A 24,463-nucleotide genomic window follows, 5' to 3' on the forward strand; every position below is an offset into this window, starting at 1 on the left:
CTATTTGTACACTTTAAGCCATATATGCTCTTATACCATACTTCTGTATTAGGATTTAAGATATATTTATATTAAACAATTTTATATAATACTAAAATTCTACTAACAATTCTGAAAATAAAGGCTTTTTGAATAACACATGACATGCTTTCAACACCTGCAGTAGTGGGTCCTCAAGTGAGTCATCCCCACTATCACCAGCAGCAGCATCAGAGAACTTGTTAGAAATGCAAATTCTTGGGCCACACTTCACACGGAGGAAACTGGAATGACGGTGGGAGAAGTCTGCATTTCAACAAGCCCTCAAAGTGATTCTGATACAAGCTTACCTGCAAAAACCAATGTTCCATGGGATTTTGAAAAAGGTCCACAGGTAACACTGAACCACACATTAGTGAAGAATCACTAGTAGATCAGCAGTTCATAACCTTAGCTACACATTGGGATCACCAAAGAGCTTTAAAAATACCTGGGTCCCATTCCAGTGCCTGATTTAATAGTTCTGCGAGGTGAGTAAAGCCTGGGCACTGGAACTTTAAGTCTCCCAAGAGATTCTAAAATGCAGCCAAGGTTGAAAGCCAGTATCTAGAGGATTATATTTTCAAAAGGAAGACTTCATTAAGAGTCTTAGATTAAGCATAGTTTGAAATGAGACATGAAAAGTAAGCCTTCAAAACCAAGATACATTCAGAATACCATTACAAAAAAAACCAGTTCACTTCAAGTCTGTAAATTTTACATTTTCAAAGGCTACATAAGATGTTATTTAGAGAATTGTTTTAATAAATAAATACATACTATGCATTCCTGGTTGTTGAGAGGGTAAAAAAAAAAAAAAAAAAAAAAAGAGGATATGATAGCCTTTGCCCTTTATAGACCACCTAATATATTTGGGCATATTTCATAATAAGTAACAAAGTATAAATGCCAAATATGGAATAGAGATTGAAGAATCAATGGAGGAAAAAATCACATCTAATCATAGTGTATTTAAGACTGTCAAAAAATAGATTAGAATGTCAGTCTTTAAGAATGAATTACACATAGAGTATTTGTGAGGTATGTAGGTGGGCAGACCTGATGGGAGAAAAGACTCATAGGGGTTGTTGGATTTTTTTGAAGGGGGAGGGGGCTGATTATATGTAATATAAAAGAACCTTGCTCATTGAGGGATTTCTCATGACTTGACTATTTTGTCAGTTGTCCCAAGGATGGTACATAACTGGCACCATTCCAGAAACACAGGACAGGCATGAGAGAAGTTAACTCGTTACATACAATGGATGCCTTCTGGCATCCATTTTCACACTTAAGATGACCCAGAATCACTTGGAGGGCTTGTTAAAGCAGACTGCTGGGCCCCACCTCTAGAGTCTAACTCTGGGGTAGGGCCCAAGAATGTATATTTCTAACAAATTCTTAAACGCTGCTGATATTGCTAGTGTAAAAATAACACCTTGAAAACCATTGCCTTAGGGCACTAAGACTCAATTCTCTGGTGGTTTTCTCCTTAAGGCTGATATAAAGTATATTTTCATTTTTATTTTGGAAGTCACTCATACTCATTAAAGTAAATACAGAAAACAGACAAGTAGAAAGAAGCAGCATCACCCTTACTCCCTCTATTCAAGACATTATCTTGGTATGTTTAACTGCAGTCTTCTCTTTAGAAATAAATGGAGTGTTCTTGACTGTAACATACATAGGAATGTATGCAAACACTGTACCAACTGATACATGTCATGGAGGCCAAAAGGCACAGCCAATTCACTCAGATGTAGTATGTAAGGGCAATAATTCTTCTCAGGCTCCTTGAAAAGATGGAATTTCTGTTCACTGATAGTACAAAAGGGCAGTTCACCAACCCTTTCATACCAAAACTAGTCTTGTGTTATTAAACTTGAGTGATCTCTTGGTCAACTGGACCAAGTATTTATTGAAATATTTTCAACAATGGTACGTCAGCAACATATTTTCTAAGCCCTTTCATTTCTGAGAATATTTTTCTTTTACGATTATACTAAATGACAACTTGGTTGGGTAGGAAACTCTTGAGTCTTAACCACTTTATTTCATAACTTTCTCAATCCATTGACTACTGGCACTTAGCGTAACAAACTCTGAAACCAGAACGGATTTACCTTCCTTGGTATGTAACTTGTATTCACTAACCACTCCTTCATCCCTACTCCCTGGCCTAAACACTTACACATTTTTTTCCCTAAAGCTTGTAATTTAGAAAAACTTACCTAAGCTTTTACCTAGATGTGGATCTCTTTTCAATGATTTTTATCTGAAAGACTGTGTTTCCCTTAATTATACATACCTCAGGTTTGAGAGGTTTTTGTTTTTAATTAAAGGAAGTCATCTTTAACTATATCGGACCATTATTTTTGTTCCAAGTGCTTGATTTACTTTCCATGAATTATCATTCCTTTGTTGGGTTCCCAGTATCCATCTTTTGCATTCATTACCTCAAAATGTTCCTTCACATCATTTTCATCCTTGTCCTTTTATGGTTAGTGCTTTTCAAGTTTGTCCTCCAGAGATATAGTTTTATTATCTATAATATTAAATTCAACTCCTTCTAATATATTGCTCTAAGGGGAACGTCAGTTTTGCTATTCCCCTCACCCTTTTTTTTTTTTAAGATTTTATTTATTTATTTATTTATTTATTTATTTGACAGAGAGAGAGAGAGAGACAGCCAGCGAGAGAGGAAACACAAGCAGGGAGAGTGGGAGAGAAAGAAGCAGTCTCCCAATGGAGGAGCCTTATGTGGGGCTCGATCTCAGAGTCCTGGGTTCACGACCTGAGCCAAAGGCAGACGCTTAACGACTGAGCCACCCAGGCGCTCCCCTCCTTCCTTATGTTGCCTGTTGCTCTTTCATCTGACCTTATTGTCTCCTGATGGGCTGTCTCTCCTATTTCATGGGAGCTACATCTTTTTATGTGTTATTAAGTATGCCCAACGTTTTTATTTTCATTTTTTCCTGGTTCCTTTCACATTCACAGGGCAGCTCTTCCTTCAACATTTCAGTTATTTTCCTTCCTCTTATCTGCAGTAATTTTTCAGGGATTTTTTGTTCAGTATTTTCCTCATGGTAACACTTCCTTGACAAAGAGAGCGTGATCAACTCATGCTCAGTAAATGTTAACAAGCCAAGAGGTACACATTGTCCCTTGATCCTGCTTTCTAACCACAGCTGCTAGTGGAATCCCTTCCCAAAATGACATGCAAGATCTAAGCAATTCTCAGTGCTCAAGAGGCTCTATCTAGTTTGGTTGGATCAGAAAAAGAGGGGGACTTCTTGTATTCCCAATGACTAAATCTCTGAAACACTGAACGTGGAATCTTTTAAAATTCTTTCCTTTGGCCTCCTACTACCTACCTAAATCATACCTTTTCCTGCCATGAAGACCCATTCTGACCTCTCACTTCTTTAATGGCTTGTCTTTGGTGTAGCTACTGTCCTACAGTTTTCCACTTTTTCCTGTCATTATTTCATGTTTTTCCAACTCTACAAGTTATTCAAGGCCAAAAACATTTAAGACTTCTTTGCAATTACACAGACATAAAATACTTTGTCAACTGATAAAAAATGCTGTTTCAGAGAACTTCATAAAGTATCCAGACACTTTCACTAAGGTGAGATTTTGGATAACAGATATAATTTAGGCAAACACATCCCCAAGATTCAGTCTAAAAATCCCTTAACATTCCAGTTTCTTTTCTGAAGCTGTTGGAAGCGATCAGTTTACTTAGAAGTAGAAAAAGGGCTCTATGTAACAACAGTAACAGAAAATTCAATCTATTCTGGTAGTTAAAAAAGCTTGCTAATTCAAGAAGCTAAAATAGTATATAACATTATTAAGAACATATTATTTTGGGTAGTTGTCTAAAAGTGTTATAAGCAAATATTATATCCTAAACCTGCAAGGATCCAAAATCCAAACAGGATTTTGCTTCAACAAGTTCTACTATATTACATTCATCGCCTCACTTCTGATCAGTAATGATTAATTTATTTTTAGTAAGCTCACATATCAGTGATGAGAGTAAGATAGTCTACTTACCCCACCCATCGTAATTCCATGAATAAGTGCAACATACGGTTTCCGGCAAGAACCTGAAGAAAAAAAAAAAAAAAAACCCAGAGCTATAATTAATTACGATGTTTAAAATACATTTACTTTTCCAAAAATCTCATGTTACATGAACTCTGAATATTTTCTTTAGGAAATTTTTTCAAGAAATACCAAAGTAGCTAAATATATGGCTTCTAAAATATGTTCATTTTAAAATGTCAATCCCTACACAATCCTGATAGTCTATTATCATTTAACAACTCAACACTTCCATTTAAAACAAATGAAAGCCTTTTATAGCTCAGCTACTGAAAAATATAATTAAGATTTACCTTATAAGCCATGGATGTTTATGTATACAGTTGTATTTTAAGGAACATAATTTGTTTTCAATACAAAGAGAAGTGCAGCATACAGTAAAAAGCAAGGACTGGGAGTTAGAAGACCCAGATTCCAGTTTCATCTCTGTTATTAACTGGCAAATCAAGTATATTCAATATATATATACTGAAATGAGATATACACACACACACAAATACTGGCAATTCAATATATATACTAGCATGAGGTATATATACATCTACACACACAAGTTAATGTATTGTATATGTGGATATCATATGTATGTATATGATTTATAGATAAATTTCCTCATCTATTAAATAATGAGATTTAATATATGGCCTCAGAAGTGCCTTTCAGCTCAAAAATTCTGTAAAATTTTACTGTGTTCCTTTTTCCTTTTTCCTCTGATAGAGGGAGTTGCTTATAACATAAAAATGTAAATCACTGAGCTTCTGTTACTGCTTGTTGCCAATATTACTTCCTTACTGAAGACCAATATAAAAATTCAGTTTTCTGGGTTTCTGTTTGGACTTTTTTTTGATTGAAGTATAGTAGACACAAAATGTTACATTAGTTGCAGGTGTACAAAACAGTGACTCAACAAGTTTATATACATTATGTTATGCTCACCACAAGTGCAGTTACCATCCGTCACCATGCAACACCATTATAATACCACTGACTATATTCCCTATGCTGTGCCTTTTATTCCTGCGACTTTTTCATTCCATAATGGGAAGACTGTATTGCTCACTCCCCTCTTCAACCATCTTACCTATCCCTCTACTCCCCTCCTCTCCGGCAACCATCAGTTTGCTCTCTGTATTTACAGGACTGTTTCTGCTGTTTATTCATTTGTTTTTTAGATTCCACATATAAGTGAAATCACATGGTATTTGTCTTTCTCTGACTCATTTCACTTAGCATAATACCCTGTAGATTCATCCGTGTTGTTGCAAATGGCAAGATCTCATTCCTTTTTATGGCTAAGTAATATTCCAGGCAATGTGGAAGGATAAAACTGCAGTTTCAATCCATCTAGCAGTTCTGTAAATATTTCCAGTTTGCCAAATGAGCCATTGAGCCATTGAAATTCTAGAATGAGTTTCATCCTAATTTCATATTTGCAAGTTCACTTCTATAGCCTTCAATCTTGAACTATAATTCCCTTCAATCTTGAACTATAATTCCCTTGGAAACTAGAATTCCCTAGAAACTATGGAAAGAAATTTCTCTATTGATTGAGATGGAGATACATACACACTTCATTTCAGCTATAGATATAGTTCAGATATAAAATATTAGAAGATAACTGATGCAGGAAATAAAGCCAGAATCTGTCAAATTCCTTATTAAACAAAATAGATCATTACAATGTATAGAAATTAAACCTTGAAGGCTTTCTCTCTGTATATTAATATTAAACAAACTCCTTAAACTTCTTAGAGGTTTTCTCCCACCTCCTTTTATTTAGTATAGAACTGCCCTAATAGAGTAGCCAAAGGTAGATACTGAAATTAAAATTAATTACAATTAAGTAAAGTTTAAAATTCAGTTTCTTGCTCACTCTAGCCCCATTTCAAGTTCTCATTAGCCACATGAATAAGCCACTCTAAGTAAATCTGATACATAGAATTTTAGACTCAAAGAGGAGATGTCCATTCAATGTAGCTCACTGAGCTAAATCAAGAAAGTCTCTTTTCCCCACTCCTACTTCAAATACATAGTAATTCTATGAAAAAAAATTTCAATGTACATCCAAGTTCAAAGCCAAAGAAAGGAAATCCACCAGTGCCAGAATAAACTCAAAATCAATAGCTGAGTGAAGCTACAGCCAGTGATTATGAGTGAACGTGCATTTGAGTCAGAAATAAATTCTGGCCCGCATAATTTACAAAATGGACTACCAGAAAAAAAACTCATCCGAGGGAGCTATTAGAATCACAACACATGACTAGAAAAACTATCTGCTGAGTCAGGAAGTCAATAAATTCCTTCCAAGAAAGGGAGAGAAAAAGCCAAAGAAAGTGAATGCTCAAGCAGATAATAAACACCACCACTACCACCGAACAAAAAAACATAACACCCCTAAGAAATTTGTAATAGAAGTAATATCTGTAACTTATTGTAAAAAAAAAAAAATGTGAGTACAAAAAGATTAAACTTAAAATTGAAAATTTAAAAGCTTTCCTGTGGACATCAGAAATAAGACAACATAGAATCATTCAACATTACAATAGAGGTCCCAGCCAAAATATAAGAAAAGTCATAATATAAAGATGGGAAAGACAGAAGTGAAAAAAATTATGTGCAGATGGTATAACTGCCTATGTAGAAAAGCCAAGAAAATCTACAGAAATATCATTAGAATAACAAATTTCAGCAGGGTTGCAGGATATAAGAACTTTAAAATCCAAAGCACTTCAATATGCCAAAAACAATAAATTACAAAATGTAACAGTAAAATTACCATTAAATGTACTAATAAAAAAAGTAAGCTACCTAAGAATAAAACTTCAAAAAAAAGGCAGCAACATCTTTATGGATAAAGTTACAAAACATTATTAAAGGACATAAAAAATCAAATCTAATTAAAAGTTCCAAACTGGTTTAGGGTGATAGTTACACAAGTTTACTAAAAGTTATTGAATTATACATTTGAAATGGGTTTTATAGTATGTAAATTATGATTCTGCAAGTTCTTAAGTCTGCATAAATAAAGAGACATGCCACATGCATTGATGGGAAGACTCAATGTGAAATATGTCATTTCACCCTAAATTAATCTATAATTGTCGTTTCAATCAAAACCTCAACAGAATCTTCTGTGGAACCAGAAAAAATAATTCTATCATATGGAAGCCCAAGAGCAGCCTAGACAATTCTAAAAGAAAACAAGGGCAACTTACACTACTAAACAGAAACATATCTTAAAGCTGTAATAATTTTGACATTGTAGTTGCATCATAAGTACAAACAGACCAGTGAACAAAGTAGCCCAGAAACAAACAAGGTTATGTATATGAACTTGATATATGACAAAGGTATCATTAAAATCAGTGAAAAAGTCATGAACTTTATAATAAAAGGCATTACAATATCTGGCTTTCTAGTTGAAAAATAAAAGTTAAATGATGTCACATGCAAAAAACAATTCCAAGTACATTAAAGACTTAAGAGTATAAAGAAAATACTGAAGCTATTAAAAGAAAATATGAGAACATTTTAATAACCTTAGTGTTATTAAGTGGTTTTTTTAATGCAAAAAAGCAGAAATCATAAAGAAAAACAATGGATACATTTCAACTCATCAAATAAAAACTTGTATATAACAAAAGATAAAGTAGCAGAGAGAAGTGTTCTCATGTATAATCCTTAAAAGTGAGAAACCCAGAATATATAAAGACCTATACCATCAGTAAGAAAAAGACAAATAATCCAACAGAAAGATGAGCAAAGGATAAGAAAATCTAAATGATTACTTAACACAAGCAAACACCTTCTATCTCACCAATATTCAATGAAATGCAAATTAAAGTTACAATCAGATATCAGACGTGCAAAGTTTAACACAAAAAATGATGGAAAAGACACGCAGAAAATAAAGTCTTATACTTTAGAGAAGAATCTGGAAACAACTGAAGACATATAAACTATGATCCATTCATCCTGCTTCTATTATTTCTAGAGAAACTTTTGTACATAGACACTAAGGGGACATACCTAACAATCTGTCCCAGTAAAAATTTGAAATAACCTAAAATATCAATTAATGTAGAAAAGATAAGTCCAGAGGGGTACATTCATAATACAAAATACTACGTAACAGTTACATTCCATGTTATTAAAAACTTTGAGGGGTGCCTGGGTGGCTCAGTTGGTTAAGCATCTGCCTTCGGCTCGGGTCATGATCCCAGGGTTCTGGGATCGAGCCCCGCATCAGGCTCCCTACTCAGTGGGGAACCTGCTTCTCCCTATCCCTCTGTCTGCTGCTCCCCCTACTTGTGCTATCAAATAAATAAATCTTAAAAAAGAAAATAACTTTGGTATTTACAGTAAATTATTATTTACATAAATTTCAAAAACAGAAAGCAATAACATTTTTGTTCATAAATATGTAGCAAAAATATTAAGTATGGTCTAGTACACTAAAAATTAATGACAATGGTTACTTCTTGAGAGATAATGGTTGCTTCTGGGGAGAGAAAATAATGGTACTAAGGAAAGCAACAAAGTGGACTGAAGTTTACAACCTGTAGTATTGTATTTCTTTCAAATAAATCTTAAAACATCAAGCAAAAATAAAATATTAAGTCTGTTAATTCTGGCTGGTGGGTACATAACTATTTTATTATTCCCTGCAATTTAACATTTGAAACACGTTTGATAAAAGTACTGCTTCACTTCCAGTGAAATCTGGAACATCAACTACAAAGACACTTTCATCTCAAGAGTTCAAGAATTAAGAAATGCTATTTCATTTTACATAGAAAACTGAGACCCAAGTTTTTTATTTTTCAAGAAAGCCAGTCTTATGATCAGAATCTGTGTTTTCATATTGATTGCAGGACAAATAGTAATTAAGTATAGCTTACTAATATTAAAGTGTGAATTGTTCTGGAATATGCCGAATACTCAGTTTTATTTATGCCTGACATATAGCACATAGAAGAGTAAATAAGAGTATCTACTGATACATTTTTAACAATTAATACTATGCAGCTTATTTCTTGATTCCACTTCCAAAGCTCTCAGTAGAGCATACATACCAATGGCATTGTTCAGCATATATTCTTCTCTAAAGAAATCTTGAGCTATCTTCTGGTTTGCCCCTCCAGCTTCAGAGATTGCTACAAGGAAAAAAAAAGTGAAGGAAGGAAGGAAGAAGAAAAAGGAAAGATTACAAATTTTTTAAAAAGTGCTTTCTAGTGGGGCGCCTGGCTGGCTCACTTGGTAGAGCATGCTGACTCTTGATCTCAGGGTTGTGAATGCAAGCTCCATGGTGGGTATAGAGATTACTTAAAATTTTTTTAAAAAGTGCTTTCTAGTTAATACAAAGAGAATAAATTCAAAATATTGTGATACTAAGTACTGGGGAAACTCTAGAATGGTTTGTTCAAGTTTTGAAGTGTCCATGCCACCGTTAGCCCTAGATCCATGGTCCATGTCAAAACTTCAAGGCAAAAATTCTAAGGACTTCTTACAAAGTGTCATACCTAATTTAGAACATACATATTGCTACAAAATTTATTTTGACACTTTTCTGTAGCACTTGAATAAACAGTTGCTGGATATATATTTCCAATGGTAATATGGCTTAACACAAAGTACATTATACATACAGAAAAATGTAAGTGCATGTGTGTACGCACATTTGCAGTTCAATATACTCCATCTAGTTAAATATTTCTGCCACATTCATTTCACCATGAAACATTTATTGAACATCTACTGTATTCCTATTCCAGTCAGTGGTAAGACTACTATCAAAACACTCTCTTCCATACACTGCAAGCTCATATGCCTTCCTGTCTTTAAATCTTATGAAAAATTATCTATTAAAATACAAATTAAAATATAAATGTATTTCTTCTTCTATGGGAAAGAGTTACATAAAAATTGTTGACTATAGATTTTTAGACTAATTTTAGAAGTCTGATACATCTTCCTTCAAAATGTTAAAAATGTTCACTTCTTTTCCTAGTTTTTGAAAGAAAGATTTGATGTCTATTTTTGTCCTTCTGTGGCTTTCACTTATATATGCACACCCCCAAACCCTCACCTATTGTTTCTTATTCAGTCCTTACCACTACTTAGCAATTCTAAAAGAGTGCAAATTACATTACCTATGGAATGTAGCACTTTTACCTCAAAAATCTTCTTTGATTTCCTCTTTTATTCTAATCAATTCCATAGAAGTTAAAATTAAATGACATTCATAATCACATTTAAAAATTTTTTTTCTGAGTGCCCATTTATCATCCTGGACTATAATCTTTAAAGCAACTAAATTTCCTGGAATTGAAGATCACTGTTTTATACACGTTAACCAGAATAAATCTGTGATCTGTAACTGTATTTCCAAACATCAATGTAAAGTTAGGCCTATATGCAAAAATAGCTCACAGTTAGAAGAAGCTAAAAACAATACATAAGGCTCTGCCTATCTGTAAACTGACAAGATCACAGGCCCAACTCCAGAGAAATGTTAGCTCTATGCTGGAAAACAGTATTTTAAAAATATTCATGTTGTGGGCAAAACAAATTCAAACACAATTCAGTTAACAAATCTATCTAAGCAACTGAAAATTTTAAGAATTAAAAATAGAATAAAAATTGATAGAATTAAAAAAATTAAAATTCAGTTACTTTAAATTTAATAGGTATCTGAAATTATGTCCTAAATCAAACTTGTTTCTTCCCATTCCAAATATAACAGTTTATGTAAACTCGTAAATTTGGTAAATAGATAAAACATATGTGTATATATGTGTGTATATCTATATATACACATATATTATATTATCTATATATACATATAGATAAAACATATATAAATGTGTATATCTATACACATACAGATATACACACATATATATACATACATACGAACACACACAAAATAAAAACCCAAAGGAAAAAACCATCCCTGGACTCCACAAGTTCCATAAAAAACAAAATACAAAATGCAAAAACAGTTTTCAGTATATATAAAATACTGACAACCAGTGGTGAGAAGTACATGACTTTGATCCTGAGATCAAACATTTCTTCTCTCTTTTGTCTTAAATAGTTAAATGTATACAGATTGACCTACAGAACTAGAAAGGAGAATTAATCTTTTTATCCCATCTCAGCATATTTAATTAGACACCTATAAAAATACATTAACAACAGGATGAATTCTACAAGTAAGGGCATTCTTGCTTTGGGATTATGCACTGGGGGAAAGCACAGGCGCAGTCAAGGAAACATGGGAAGGAATGTCATATTTGGAGAATGGCAAGTCACTCAACAAGGCCAGATTGTCAGGTTATATGACAAACTGAACTGCTGAATATCAGCTAACCGAAAATAAAAAGTGGACTCACAAAGCATAACTGGACATTTTGTTTAGGGTGATTCAGGGAGAAAGATAGGATATATGAAGGGCACACATGTAGTTTTAAAAAAACGCTATTCTCATTTTTCTAATATTAACTACAATGGCTAAGTCATTATAACAAAAAAATTCTAAGACGTAAAGCAAATTACGAAATATTACAAAAATTTCCTATTAGTTTTATCAGTCTACTGGGAGGGGGAAAAAAAACATTTGGGGGGGGGTAGTTTTTACCTCTGATATCACCCCCAGCACAGAAAGCCTTTCCTCCAGCTCCTTTTATAATGATCAGGAAAGTTTCAGGATCTTGTTCCCAATTCTAGCCAAATGTAAAAGAAGATGGTAAGGCATATTATAAATACAAACTACAAAAAAAAAAAAATCCATATGCATATATATGCATACATATGTACATATACATCTGTATAGATATATACCAATACATATAAAGTACAAGCTTTATAAAGTATATCCAAAAGAATGGATCCCAACTTCATTTTCTTTTCTGACATAAATTAGAGACTATTTCAACAAGTTGCTAGATGAATACATTTTGTGATCCAAATTGCATGATGGCTTCTGAAATCTTTGCCATGACAACTTTGAGACCAAAATGAAAAAAATATGGGCTTAAAAATATGTTACAGAAGCTTATAAATCAGTGAAAAAATAGAGAAAGAACATTTCTATTGCAGTGATATAGGGCTCTGCCCTGACAAATTTATAAGCAATCAACTGAAACCATGTATACTGATTAAATCTTGAAGTGATTTGAGCTTGGTAAGGACAGCTAATAAATAAGTAGGATGAAAGAGTCAAGAGCCAATGGAAATTCAAAAGGCGATAGACTAAAAAATCAGTTAACCAGAGACAGAAAAATCAACAGGAGCTCTATAAATTCTACACTTGAGAACAGAAATATAAACACACAAGGAAGATATGTAGCTGGACAGATGTGGCTGTCCAAAAGGCTAATGCAATATTGGACTACATTAACAGAAATATGGCATTCTAACATGGAAGTTTCTACTTTCCTCCACTCTGGTCTAATTCCAATCTGAAACACTTGGCTTATTTCTGTTTATTATATTTAAAGACACACTATACGGCGTCCCAAACAGACATGACACTATGGAAAAGAGACTCATCAAATGAAAAATTAAGGAATTGGTAACCAGGGGAGAATTAGTCTTTGTGGCTGACTATGTGAGGTACACTATTTCACTTCGTCTCCACCACAATCCTGTGAGATATAATCATCCCCATTTCACAGCTGAAGAAAATGAAGGACAGAGAGATTAACACTGCCAAGCTACGCAGTTAATAAAAAGAAATACAAGTTTTAAACAAAGTAGTCGGACTGTAAGTCATACTTTTCCACTGCACCATGCCGTTCACTTAGAACAGAAAAGCTTATGGCCTTTTCTGAGATAGGCTGGCCAAGCAGTTCAAAAACAGCTGTCAAAAAGCTGTCACATGGGGACGATGCAGACACCTGGGTGGCTCAGTCGGTTAAGGGGCTGCCTTCAGCTCAGGTCATGACCTCACAGTCCTGGGATCAGGCCCACAATGGGTTCCTTGCTCAGTGGGGAGTCTGCTTCGCCTTTTCCCTCTCCGCACTGCTTGTGCGCTCTCTCTGTCTCAAATAAAATCCTTAAAAAAAAAAAAAAAAAAAAAAAAGGCCGTCACATGTAAGGAGATTGGATTTGTATACTCATGTCGCAAGAGGCAGAACCAGTACCACTGGTTAAAAGGTCAGAGAAGTAAAGTGGCGAAACACACAAAGAAACTTGGAGCCATGTAAAAGTGGAAGGGGCTATCTCAGGAGGCCACAAACTCCCTGTCACTAGGGATGCCCAGGATAATCACACAGGGAAAGCACAGAAGAAATCAACAGGGCTTGGACGCTGATCCCAGATAGTCCATGGAAGAAAATACCAGAAATGTTCTACTGAGATACACTTTTAAAAGGATCCATATAATATTTTTAGGGAAATTACAAACCTTTAGCTGTGGATAAATGTGCCGAATCATACTAAGATTCAGAGCATTTAGGAACTTTGGTCTGTTTAGTGTTATCACTCCCGCACAACCTTTTCTTTCCAACAGTACTTCCACTGCATCCGTGTGCTTAGACATTCTCTGTGTGAAAAAAATAAAAACTTTAGGATAAAATTCATTAAGGTTTTGTCACAAGCCAACATCAAACCATATACAGGTATACCTCAGACATACTGTGGGTTCAGTTCAAGACCACCACAATAAAGGAAATATTGCAATAAAGTCAAATGATTTTTGTTTTGTTTTCCCAGTGCATATAACAGTTACTGTTATGCTAACTGTAGTCTAAGTATGGAATAGCATTATGTCTGAAAAAACAATGTACATATCTTAATTAAAAAGTAACTTATTGAGAGGAAAATGATGGAGGTGTAGGAGGACCCCAGGCTCATCTTGTCCCACTAACACAACTAGATAACTATCAAATCATTCTAAATACCCCAGAAATCAACCTGAAGACTGAAAGAACAAATTCCACAACTAAAGGGAGAGAAGAGGCTACTTTGAAGAAGCAGCCAAGTTAAATACATGGTAAAATATCATCAACTGTGGAAGTGTGAACCTGCTTGATAATTATGTTAAACCAGCTTTATGACTGAATAAAGTTGATATTGTGAAAAGAAAAAAAAATAACTTATTGCTAAAAATGCTAACCATCATCTGAACTTTCAGTGAGTCAGATTCTTCTCGCTGGTGGAGGGTCTTGCCTCAATGTTGATGGCTGCTGACTGATCAGGGTGGAAAGTGCTGATGGTGGGGGTGGCTGTGGTAATTTCTTAAAATAAGACAACAGTCAAGTTTGCTTATTGACTGACTCTTCCTTTCACAATTTCTCTGTAGCATGCAATGCTGTCTGATAGCATTGTACCCACATTGTAGAACTTCCAAAATTAGAGTCAATCCTCTCAAACCCTGCTGCTGCTTTATCTTCGAGGCTTATGTAACAGTCTAGATCCTTTGTTGTCATTCCAACGATCTTCACAGCATCTTCACAAGTAGATTCCATCTCAAGAAATCCTTTTTCTTGTTTGTCCATAAGAAGCAACTTCTCACTCATTAAAGTTTTATCATGAAATTCCCAGCAATTCAGTCACATCTTCAGGTTCCACTTCTAATTCTACTTCTCTTGCTATTCCCACCATAGCTGCAGTTATTTACTCCACTAAAGTCTTGAACCCCTCAGTCATCCATGAGGGTTGGAATCAACTTCTTCCAAACTCCTGTGAATGTTGATATTTTGACCTCTTCCCATAAATCATGAATGTTCTTAATGGCATCTAGAATGAGGAATCCTTTCTAGAACTTTTTCAATTTATTTTGCCCAGATCCATCAAAGAAATCACTCTCTTTTAGCAGCTATAGCCTTATGAAATATATTTCTTAAATAATAAGACTTGAAAATCAAAACTGCTCCTTGATCCAGGGCTGCAGAACAGGTGCTATGTGAGCAAGCTCCATGAGAACTCTTGGCTGACCAGGTGCATTGTCAATTAGCCGTATTTTGAAAGGCATCTTCTTTTCTGAGCAGGTTTCAACAACAGGCTTAAAAATTTCAGTAAACCATGTTGTATACAGATATGCTGTCATCCAGGCTTTGTTGTTCCATTTATAAGGCATAGCAGATTTAGCATAATTCTTAAAGGCCCCAGGATTTTCAGAATGGTCAGTGAGCACTGGCTTTAACTTAGAGTCAACTGGTGCATTAACCCCTATTAAGAAAGTTGGCCTGTCCTCTGAAGCTCTGAAACCAGCCATTGACTTCTCCTCTCCAGCTATGCAAGTCCTAGATGGCATCTTCTTCCAATAGAAGCCTGTTTCATCTATATTGAAGCTCTTGTTTAGTGTAGTCACCTTCATTATCTTAGCGAGACCTTCTGGATTACGAGCTGCATCTTCTACATCAGCATTTGCTGCTTCACCTTGCATTTTTACATTATAGAGATGGCTCCTTTCTTTAAACCTCATTTTACTAACCTCTGCTAGCTTCAAACTTTTTTTCTGCAGGTACCTCACTTCTCTCAGCCTTCACAGAACTGAAGAGACTTAGGGCCTTATTCTGCATTAGGCTTGGATTAAGAAAATGTTGTAGCTGGTTTGATTTATCCCAACTAAAACTTTCTCCATATCAGTAAAAGACTATTTCACTTTCTTACTCATGTGTTCACTGGAGCAGCACTTGTAATTTCCTTCAAGAACTTTTCCTTTGCATTCACAACTTGGCTAACTGGTGCAAGAGGCCTAGCTTTTGACCTATTTTAGCTTTTGCAATGCCTTCCTCACTAAGCTTAATCATTTCTTAGCTTTTGATTTAAAGTGTGAGGCATGTGACTCTTCCTTTCACTTGGAGGCCACAGTAGGATTACTAATTGACCTAATTTCAATGCTGTTGTATTGAATAGGGAGGCCTATGGAGAGGGAGATGAGAGAGAAGGAGATTGATGGAGCAGTCAGAACAGACACAACATTTATCAATTAAGTTCACCATCTTATATGGGCACAGTCCATGGTGCCTCCAAAACAATTACAAGAATAACATCAAAGATCACTGATCATTGTTCACCAAAACAATAGTGAAAATTTTGAAACATTCTGAGAATTACCAAAATGTGACACAGAGACACACAGTGAGAAAATGCTGTTGGAAAAATAGCACCAATAGATTTGTTCTACTGATGCAGGGTTGCCACAAACCTTCCATTTGTAAAAAACACAGTGCCTGCAAAACACAATAATACGAGGTATGCCTGTACATCAACACAAATCTTTCACACAATGGTAACTCATAAAATGGATTACTAGGTACATCTGACAAAGATTTCTAAAATTATTTAGATTCTGTAGGTAATCAAAATATCCATACCAAAACTACATACACAGTATATAAAAAATATACACATAGTAATTAAATCTTTTAATTTTTGAACGAATGGAGTCAACTGATTTAGAATAGAACCTAGTCCTAGAATTACTTGAACTATGAATAATCAAGACAATGTGTTTACAATGCTACCCACCCACTCTTCATGGACACCTATATATTTACATATAGAATGTATCTCTAGAAAGATACATAAGACACTGCTAAAATGGTTGTCTCCAGGAATGAAAATCAGACATATGAGAGAGGGGTGGGAAGACTTTTTGCTGCATGGCCCCTTTGAACTTTTTTAATTTTGTACCATATATATTTACTACCTATTCAATCCAGTATTTGAATATTAAAAAAAATAAGAGTAATAAATTAGATTTAAAAGGTCCTAAGCCATCTCCAGAAGGGAACTTCATTAATAGGCTTTATTCCAGAGGACTTTTGTTTGACTACGGGGTCCCCTGTAACCCCAGTAATGATCCCACATGTGTGGGGGTGTTGGAAAGACAGGACACATGCATATACATGTGCACTGACAGCAGCCCCTATTTCCTGCTAAACCATACACTGGCTTCATGGAGCACTCCAGAAGGTTGTAAGGCAGGGTTTTCATGAAGGAAGGCCCAGAGAGCCATGAGCATCTCTGTTCTCCCACTGGATATTCAACTGTATATAAGGAAAAACGAATGTTAAATCATTTAAGGAGAGTACATAAATTTGTTTCAGTACATGTTGTTGTAAAATAGTGTTTCTACTTATGTTCTTATACATCTGTTGTTGTGTTTATTCATGCTCTAAGTTCTGACTTTAAGAAATAACAGTAAGTCTATTTTTTTAATCTGTTCAAAAAAAAAAGTACTAAGCTATAGGACTTGTTTTCTTACCTTATTGGTACTAAAAAAAATAAAAAATAAAAAAGTGGTAAAAGGAAACTATACACAAAAATCACAAAAGAAACCAGACCAAAAGGATACCAAGTCCACAAGCAGACACAGCCTTCCCCAGACTTCACCTACCGCCTTCTCCTTCACAGTCTGACTCTAGCAGCTGAAAGTGCCTGGCTTCTTAGATTTTCTTCCAAGTTCCTACTGACCCACTTGTGTTATTAGTAGGTGAGTAGGAAGATGAAGTAGGAAGGTAACTTTTCTGACCCTCCAACTCCTCCTCTAGACCCTTTCCTAGCTTCTGTCAGTATCGTGGAAGATCTTATTCCCATAATCTTTTATTCCATAAAACTGTAGGGGAGGAAAAATAATTTTCCCTCTACACTTCCAGGTTCTTAGCTAAGAGCCCCCCCTGTTATAAAGACTATTAACAGTAGAAAATTTTCATTTCTTAAGGGGGCCCTACAAAGATGTGTGATCCAAAGGCAGCCAGGCAACTGAGGCTCATAAACCATCTTGAGCTAAGGAAAGAAACAGGGTCTGGGGCTTCAAAGGGGAGGAAAGCAATTCGCCAGGAAGGAAAAAGAGCAAATGTTTAGTAAACAAGTATTTGCCCTCCCATGCAGATAAGTCTCAAATATAAAAAAGTTATACTATGTGTATCCTTGCTCTCTTCCTGGTACAATTCTCCTTTCTAATTTCTTTCAGTCAGTTGAGAGGGAGGGGAAAAAGCGTTTCCTCAGTCTGCTGGATCTTGATTGCCTTCAACCCAAAATAATTCACATGCCAAAGTGACAGATTTTAAGGGTGGTATATTCTGCTCCCCTTTGAGACTTTTCTTGCTTCTTGAGGCAGGCCTGTATTGCTATATATTTCTCTCTTATGATGCTGTTGCTGCATCCCAAAGATTTGGACCATCGTGTTTTCATTTTCATTTGTTTCCATGTATTTTTTAAAATTTCTTCTTTAATTTCCTGGTTAACCCATTCATTATTTAGTAGGATGTTCTTTAACCTTCATGTACTTGTGATCCTTCCAAATTTTTTCTTGTGGTTGACTTCAAATTTCATAGCATTGTGGTTGTAAAATATGCATGGTATGATCTCACTCTTTTTGAACTTGTTGAGGCTGATTTGTGACCCAGTATGCGATCTATTCTGAAGAATGTTCCATGTGCACTCAAAAAGGATGTGTATTCTGCTGTTTCAGGATGAAATGCTCTGAATATATCTGTAAGGTCCAACTAGTCCACTGTGTCATTCAAAGCCCATGTTTCCTTGTTGATTTTCTGCTTAGATGATCCAACCATTGCTGTAAGCGAGGTGTTAAAGTCCCCTATTATTGCATTATTATCAATGAGTTTCCTTATGTTTGTGATTTATATACTTTACTGCTCCCAGGTTGGGCACATAAATATTTACAACTGTTAGATCTTCCTGTTGGACAGACCCCTTTGTTATGATACAGTGCCCTTCATCTTTTGTAACAGCCTTTGGTTTAAAATCTAGTTTGTCTAATGTAAGTATCACTTCTGACTTTCTTTTGATGTCCATTAGCAGGATAGATGGTTTTCCATCTCCTTTCAATTTGCAGGTATCTTTAGGTCTAAAATGAGTCTCTTGTAGGCAGCATATAAATGGGTCTTTTTTATCCATTCTGATACCTTATGTCTGATTGGAGCATTTAGTCCAGTTATATTCAGAGTGATTATTGATAGATATGAAAATAGTGCCACTGTATTACCTGTGAAGTTGGTGTTTCTGGATATTTTCTCTGTTCCTTTCTAGTCTTTGCTGCTTTTGGTCTTCTTTCCCACTCAGTCCCATTTAATATTTCTTGCAGGACTAGTTTAGTGGTCATGAATGCCTTTAGTTTTTGTCTGGAAAACTCTCTCTCTCTCCTTCTCTTCTGAATGACAGCCTTGCTGGATAAAGTATTCTTGGCTGGGTATTTTTCCCATTCAGCATACTGAACGTTCATGCCACTCTCCTCTGCCTGGACAAATTTTCTGTGGAGAGATCTGCTGCTCACCTTATTTTCCCCTGTAGGTTAAGGATTTCTTTTCCCTTGCTGCTTTCAGGATTCTTTCTAGATCTCTGTATTTTGCAAATTTTACTATGATGTGTTGGTGTTGGCTTGCTTTTGTTGATTTTGATAGGAGTTCTCTGTACCTCCTGGATTTGGATGTCTGTTTCCTTCCCCAGATTAGGGAAGTTTTCAGCTATAATTTGCCAAAATACACCTGCCTTTTTTTCCTTCTCTTCTTCTTCTGGGGTTCCTATGATATGAATGTTACTAAGCTTTATGGAGTCGCTGAGTTCCCTAAGTCTACATTTGTGATCCAATATTTTTCTTTCCCTCTTCTTTTCAGTTGGGCTTTTTTTGTGGTTTTTTTTTGGGGGGGGGGGGGTTAGATTTGAGAGAGAGAGAATATGTGTACACATGAGCGGGAGGAGGGGCAGAGGGAAAGGGAGAAACCAGCTCCCCACAGAGCAGGGAGCCCGACACAGGGCCTGATCCCAGGACCCTGAGATCATGACCTGAGCCAAAGGCAGCCACTTAACCAAATGAGCCACCAAGGCACCCCTCAGCTTCATTATTTTCCATAATTTTATCTTCTGTATCACTTATTCATTCCTTTGTTTCTTCCATCCTCGTGGTCATTAGATCTAGTCAGTTTTGCATTTTGGTTATAGCATTTTTTATATTGGCCTGACTAGTTTTTAGGTCTTTATCTCTTCAGTAAGGGACTCCTTGGCATCTTCTATGCTTTTCTCAAACCCAGTTAGTATCCTTACGATTGTTGTTTTAAATTCTGGTTCAGGCACATTACTTATATCTGTTTTATTAGATCCCTGGCCATGATCTCTTCTTGTTCTTTCTTTTGGGATGAATTCCTCCATCTTGGCATTTTGTCTAGGTATCCGTGTATGTGTTATGAAAGCCTGTTATGTTTCCTGCTCCTGAGAGTAATGGCTACATTAAGAAGAGGTCATATACTGTCCAGGGCCTGACACTTCAGAAAGGGTTTCTGGTTTATACTGTATGCATTCTGCTGTTGTGTTTTCACTGCTCTTTCCTTCAGGTCAGTCCTCTGAAGAGTTTCTCCTTCCCTGCAGCGGAGAATATTTGGACCTTGTCCACTGTGTGGCAAGTTTTAACTAGAGGTGTTTTGGTCTGCTTCTTAAAAGCAGCTAGATCCTATTTCCCCTACAGCTGAAGCTTTACAGTACTCTATGGTCAATAGACTGGTAGGTGAGAGGTGGGGGGGGGGGAGCACACTTGCTCTAGTGAAAAAAAGCACTGCACAGGGAGGTGAGGCTTGGTGTATGCGGCTCAAGCCTCCACTGCAGGCACTGTGCTACTCACTGAAGCTCGTCTGTGCCGATGGGTGGGGGTAAAAATGATATCAGTCAACTCTCTTGTCTCCAGAGAGGGGAGTTCGTGCCTGCCACTGTTCAGCAAACACTCACAAAAGAGAAAACAATCTCCCCTCATTTGTCCCAGGCTTCCCTCAGATCCCTGCCTTCACCCTTTGTCCGAGCTGTCTGCCCACCCGGTGGCCCAGTGCTCCTCTGTTTTATCTCAAGCATGCTGGCTGGGTTTCAAAACCCCACATTTTAGGTACACAGCATGGTGCCAATGTGCGCGGATCCTTTGGGGGAGGGTCTCACCAGGCTCTGGCTGGTGCCGCTTTGTCCCAGAAAGGCAGGTGCATGAATGCACAGGGGCTTGGAGTTTATGGTTAAATGCAGCAAAAAGCTGGCATCCACGTTAGCTGTCCTCTGCAGCTGTCTTTACTGCTATGCTAATGAACCGGGCAGCTCAATGGTGCCCATCGGCTCATTTGTCCCTGCAGAGGCAGTGCCATGTCTCCCAAATACACTCCAAGAAAGGGAACTGTCTCCCAGTGCAACCCAGGGGACCTTTAGACCACGCTGTCCACTCCTGGGCCTCTGCCGTCCTCCACAGACCACCTCTATACCTGCCAGGCTCTACCCCAGTGATAGCACAGACTTCTACAATTTCAGACTTTGAGCTCCGCTGCTTGTAAAAACTTGTGATTATCAGCCCCTCTTGTTTTGGGGAAGTGTTCTTCTTGTGCAATGCCCTGTGCCCTGCATGCACACTTGCGCTCACACTCAGCCTTTCTCTCCTCTCTCCCTGATCAGGGCTCCCTCCCTCCAAAGCACCCATGATTCTTTTCTCCCCCAAATCAGGTCTCCACACCTCCTATCTTCCACTACCTGCAGTTTGTTCTCTCAGTCTTTAGTTCTACTTCCTTGGTGTTGGAATGATTTGGTATCCAGCTGTGTTCAAAGGGTGAGGAAACTGCTCCCCTTCAATACCCATAGTGATGCTATTTCCTGGATTAATGCTTACTCATATGAAAAGACAGATGATACACTACAAAAGCTGCACTTTTAGATACCCACATCATTCTAAATCTTAAAATACAGATAAAAGTTTTCATATCATATAAACATGTTAAATACAAGTATTAATAAACTTTCTCTCTATACTAATTAAATTTCTTTTTGAACGAGGTCATTTACACCAGTCCCCCACCAAAAAAAAGTTTATGATCGTTTTCACTGAACAGTTTATATAAATTATCACCCAATACCAGAGGCAAATCCTTTAAAACTTTATTTGGTTTCAGCTCAGAGATGTTGAGAGCTGAAAAGATGCTCATCCTGACCTTGTAACAAGAAAAAAGACTGAACAGACTGCAAAGTAATGGTTTCTGGTAAGCTCAATCACAGGACTGAGGTGACAGGGCAAATGGCTGCAATAAAATCTGGAGAGAGACAGGTGCTTTCAGAGAGACACAGGACCAGAATATTTGCTAACTTCAGGCAAAAGCTTTCAGGAAGATTAATTAGAATTCTTGATGACTTGCTAGAGGCCAGTGTGGGCAAATGTGATAATATGAAGCTCCTGGGGGTGACAGTCATGCAGGGATTTCCATTCTGGCTGGCTTTTCCTCCTGGAACCCAACCAGGCTCTCCCAGGGAAGACTAGAGAAAGCTTCTGTGTGTGGTGTTGGCTGGGGTAGAGAAACAGCAGGTACAGCTAAATCCTTTCCCCTTGTCTTCCATAAAAAACAAAAAGGCTAAATTTGCAGGGGAGTAAGGAAGGACTTCAAAGCCTGTAGCCCAGGGTTCTGGTGGAGCCTCACTGCAGTGGGGGAAGGAAATGGAGGCCTACAAAAATAAAAGCCTTAATCTCAAGGGAGAGGCACCTTAAAACCATTGCCAAGGACTTCAGTGTTCACCAAATGCAACTGGGGAAAAGAAACAGGGGGCAAAGGAAAAGGAGAAAAAAAGCAGCCTATCCCTGGAGGAGGGACAGGAACATTTGTGAGGGCCACATCCCTGAAACTCTGGTTCACAGTGCCCTCCAAACATTAAGGCTCAATGGAATGCAACACAAAAAGCATGATCCTAAAAGAAAAACATTGATAAACTGAATTTCATCAACATTAAAAACTTCCATTCTGCAAAAGATACTATTAAGAGAATGAAAGAAAAGCCAGAAATTGGAAGAAAATACTTGCCTTACACATATCTCAGTAAGAAAGGGGCACCTGGGTGGCTCAGTCAGTTGATTTTGGCTCAGGTCATGATCTCAGAGTCAGGAGATTAAGCCCCGTGTCGGGATCCACGCTGGGCATGGAGCCTGCTTAAGATTCTCTGTCTTCCTCTCCCTCTGTCCCTCCCCACCAACCACTCTCTCTCTTTTAAAACACACAACACACACACACACACACACACACACACAACACACCCCAGCAAGAAAAACAACCCAATATTAAAAGGGGCAAAAAAAACCCAAAAAATAAAACTGAAGATCTTCACCAAACATAGAAGGATGACAAACACAGAAAATGCTCAAAAATCATAAGATCATTAGCAAAATGCAAACTAAAACCACAATGAGATACCACCACACACATTAAAATGGCTAAAGATACAGAACAATAGACACCCTCATTCTTCGTTGGTGAAAATGTAAAATCGTATGACCACTTTGGGAGGCAATCTGGCAAATTTTTATAAAGTTACACATAGATTTACCATACAACCCAGCTGTTGCACCACACGTGTTTACCCAAGTGAATTAAAAATTTATGTTCACACAAAAACCTGCACAAAAATGTTTGGCAGCTTCACTCATAATTGGTAAAAACTGAAAGCAACCAAAATGCTCTTCGACACAGAAATGGACAATTTATCCCAAAATGGAATACCATTCAGTGATAAAAAGGACCAAGTTATCAATTCACACAACACAGATGAATCTTAAATGCATTGTCAAGTGAAAGGATCCAAACCCCAAAGCTTATATATTGTATGACTCCATTCATAAGACATTCTATAAAGGACAAAACTATAGAGGGATAAAACAGATCAGTGGTTGGGGATAGAAGAAGCTGACTAAGGGAAAGCACCGGGAAAGTTTTAGGGTGATGGAACTGCTTATATGGTCTTGGGGTGGTGGATGCATGATTTATGCATCTGTCACAACCCACAGACACGTAGGTCACAAAAAGTAAACCTTTTTCTTTTGTATAGTCTGTTTACATTGAAGACAGCTAAGATGTAATGGGATCCCAACATGGAACGCAGACTGTGACAAATCTAATTGAATTACACATGTACGACAACCTCACTGAGTAATCATGGTGGTAGCTGCAGGGGAGCTGACCTAAGTAACTTCAGAAAACAGTCATCTGAGTATAAAAGGAACTGTACATCAATACCGTGCTCTAATTGGTAAATTAATTTTTCATGGGGGGTGGTTAACAATTGTGCAACTGCTTTGAATGTACACTAAGGTGAAACAAGTAACAGAGGAAAGTGACAGATAAGCAAGAAGGGAAGCTATAATGAACCCTGCCTTATGGTACTGGGGATGTCATCAAGTATGAACTCCTGCTTAGCTTATATATATATACACATAAAATAGAGAAACCACCATAGGTATGTAGAGATACATGTGTTAGTACACATTATATATTGCTATACACACATACCTTACCCTAGCTCTCTCCCCCTGGAGAAAGCCATCATACCCCAGTATCAAAGAGCACTCCCAGAGCTCAGATCT

At 36.8% G+C, this 24,463-nt stretch overlaps 1 protein-coding gene across 4 annotated transcripts in view; it reads right to left on the reverse strand.

The window, feature by feature from the left end:
- The window catches only part of HIBCH (3-hydroxyisobutyryl-CoA hydrolase), a 126,717-nt gene that overhangs the window by 88,683 nt on the left and 13,571 nt on the right, over positions 1-24,463 (reverse strand). For all 4 annotated transcript variants that reach the window (XM_057303592.1, XM_057303587.1, XM_057303579.1 and 1 more), the window contains exons 3-6: positions 13,541-13,678; positions 11,771-11,855; positions 9,204-9,284; positions 4,078-4,130 (exon numbers count right to left, since the gene is read on the reverse strand). In XM_057303592.1, the coding sequence (XP_057159575.1) occupies positions 4,078-4,130; positions 9,204-9,284; positions 11,771-11,855; positions 13,541-13,678 (357 nt within the window). The remainder of the gene's footprint in view (positions 1-4,077; positions 4,131-9,203; positions 9,285-11,770; positions 11,856-13,540; positions 13,679-24,463) is intronic.

Source organism: Ursus arctos, unplaced genomic scaffold (genome assembly GCF_023065955.2).
Source record: "Ursus arctos isolate Adak ecotype North America unplaced genomic scaffold, UrsArc2.0 scaffold_1, whole genome shotgun sequence".
Taxonomy (NCBI): Eukaryota; Metazoa; Chordata; class Mammalia; order Carnivora; family Ursidae; genus Ursus; species Ursus arctos.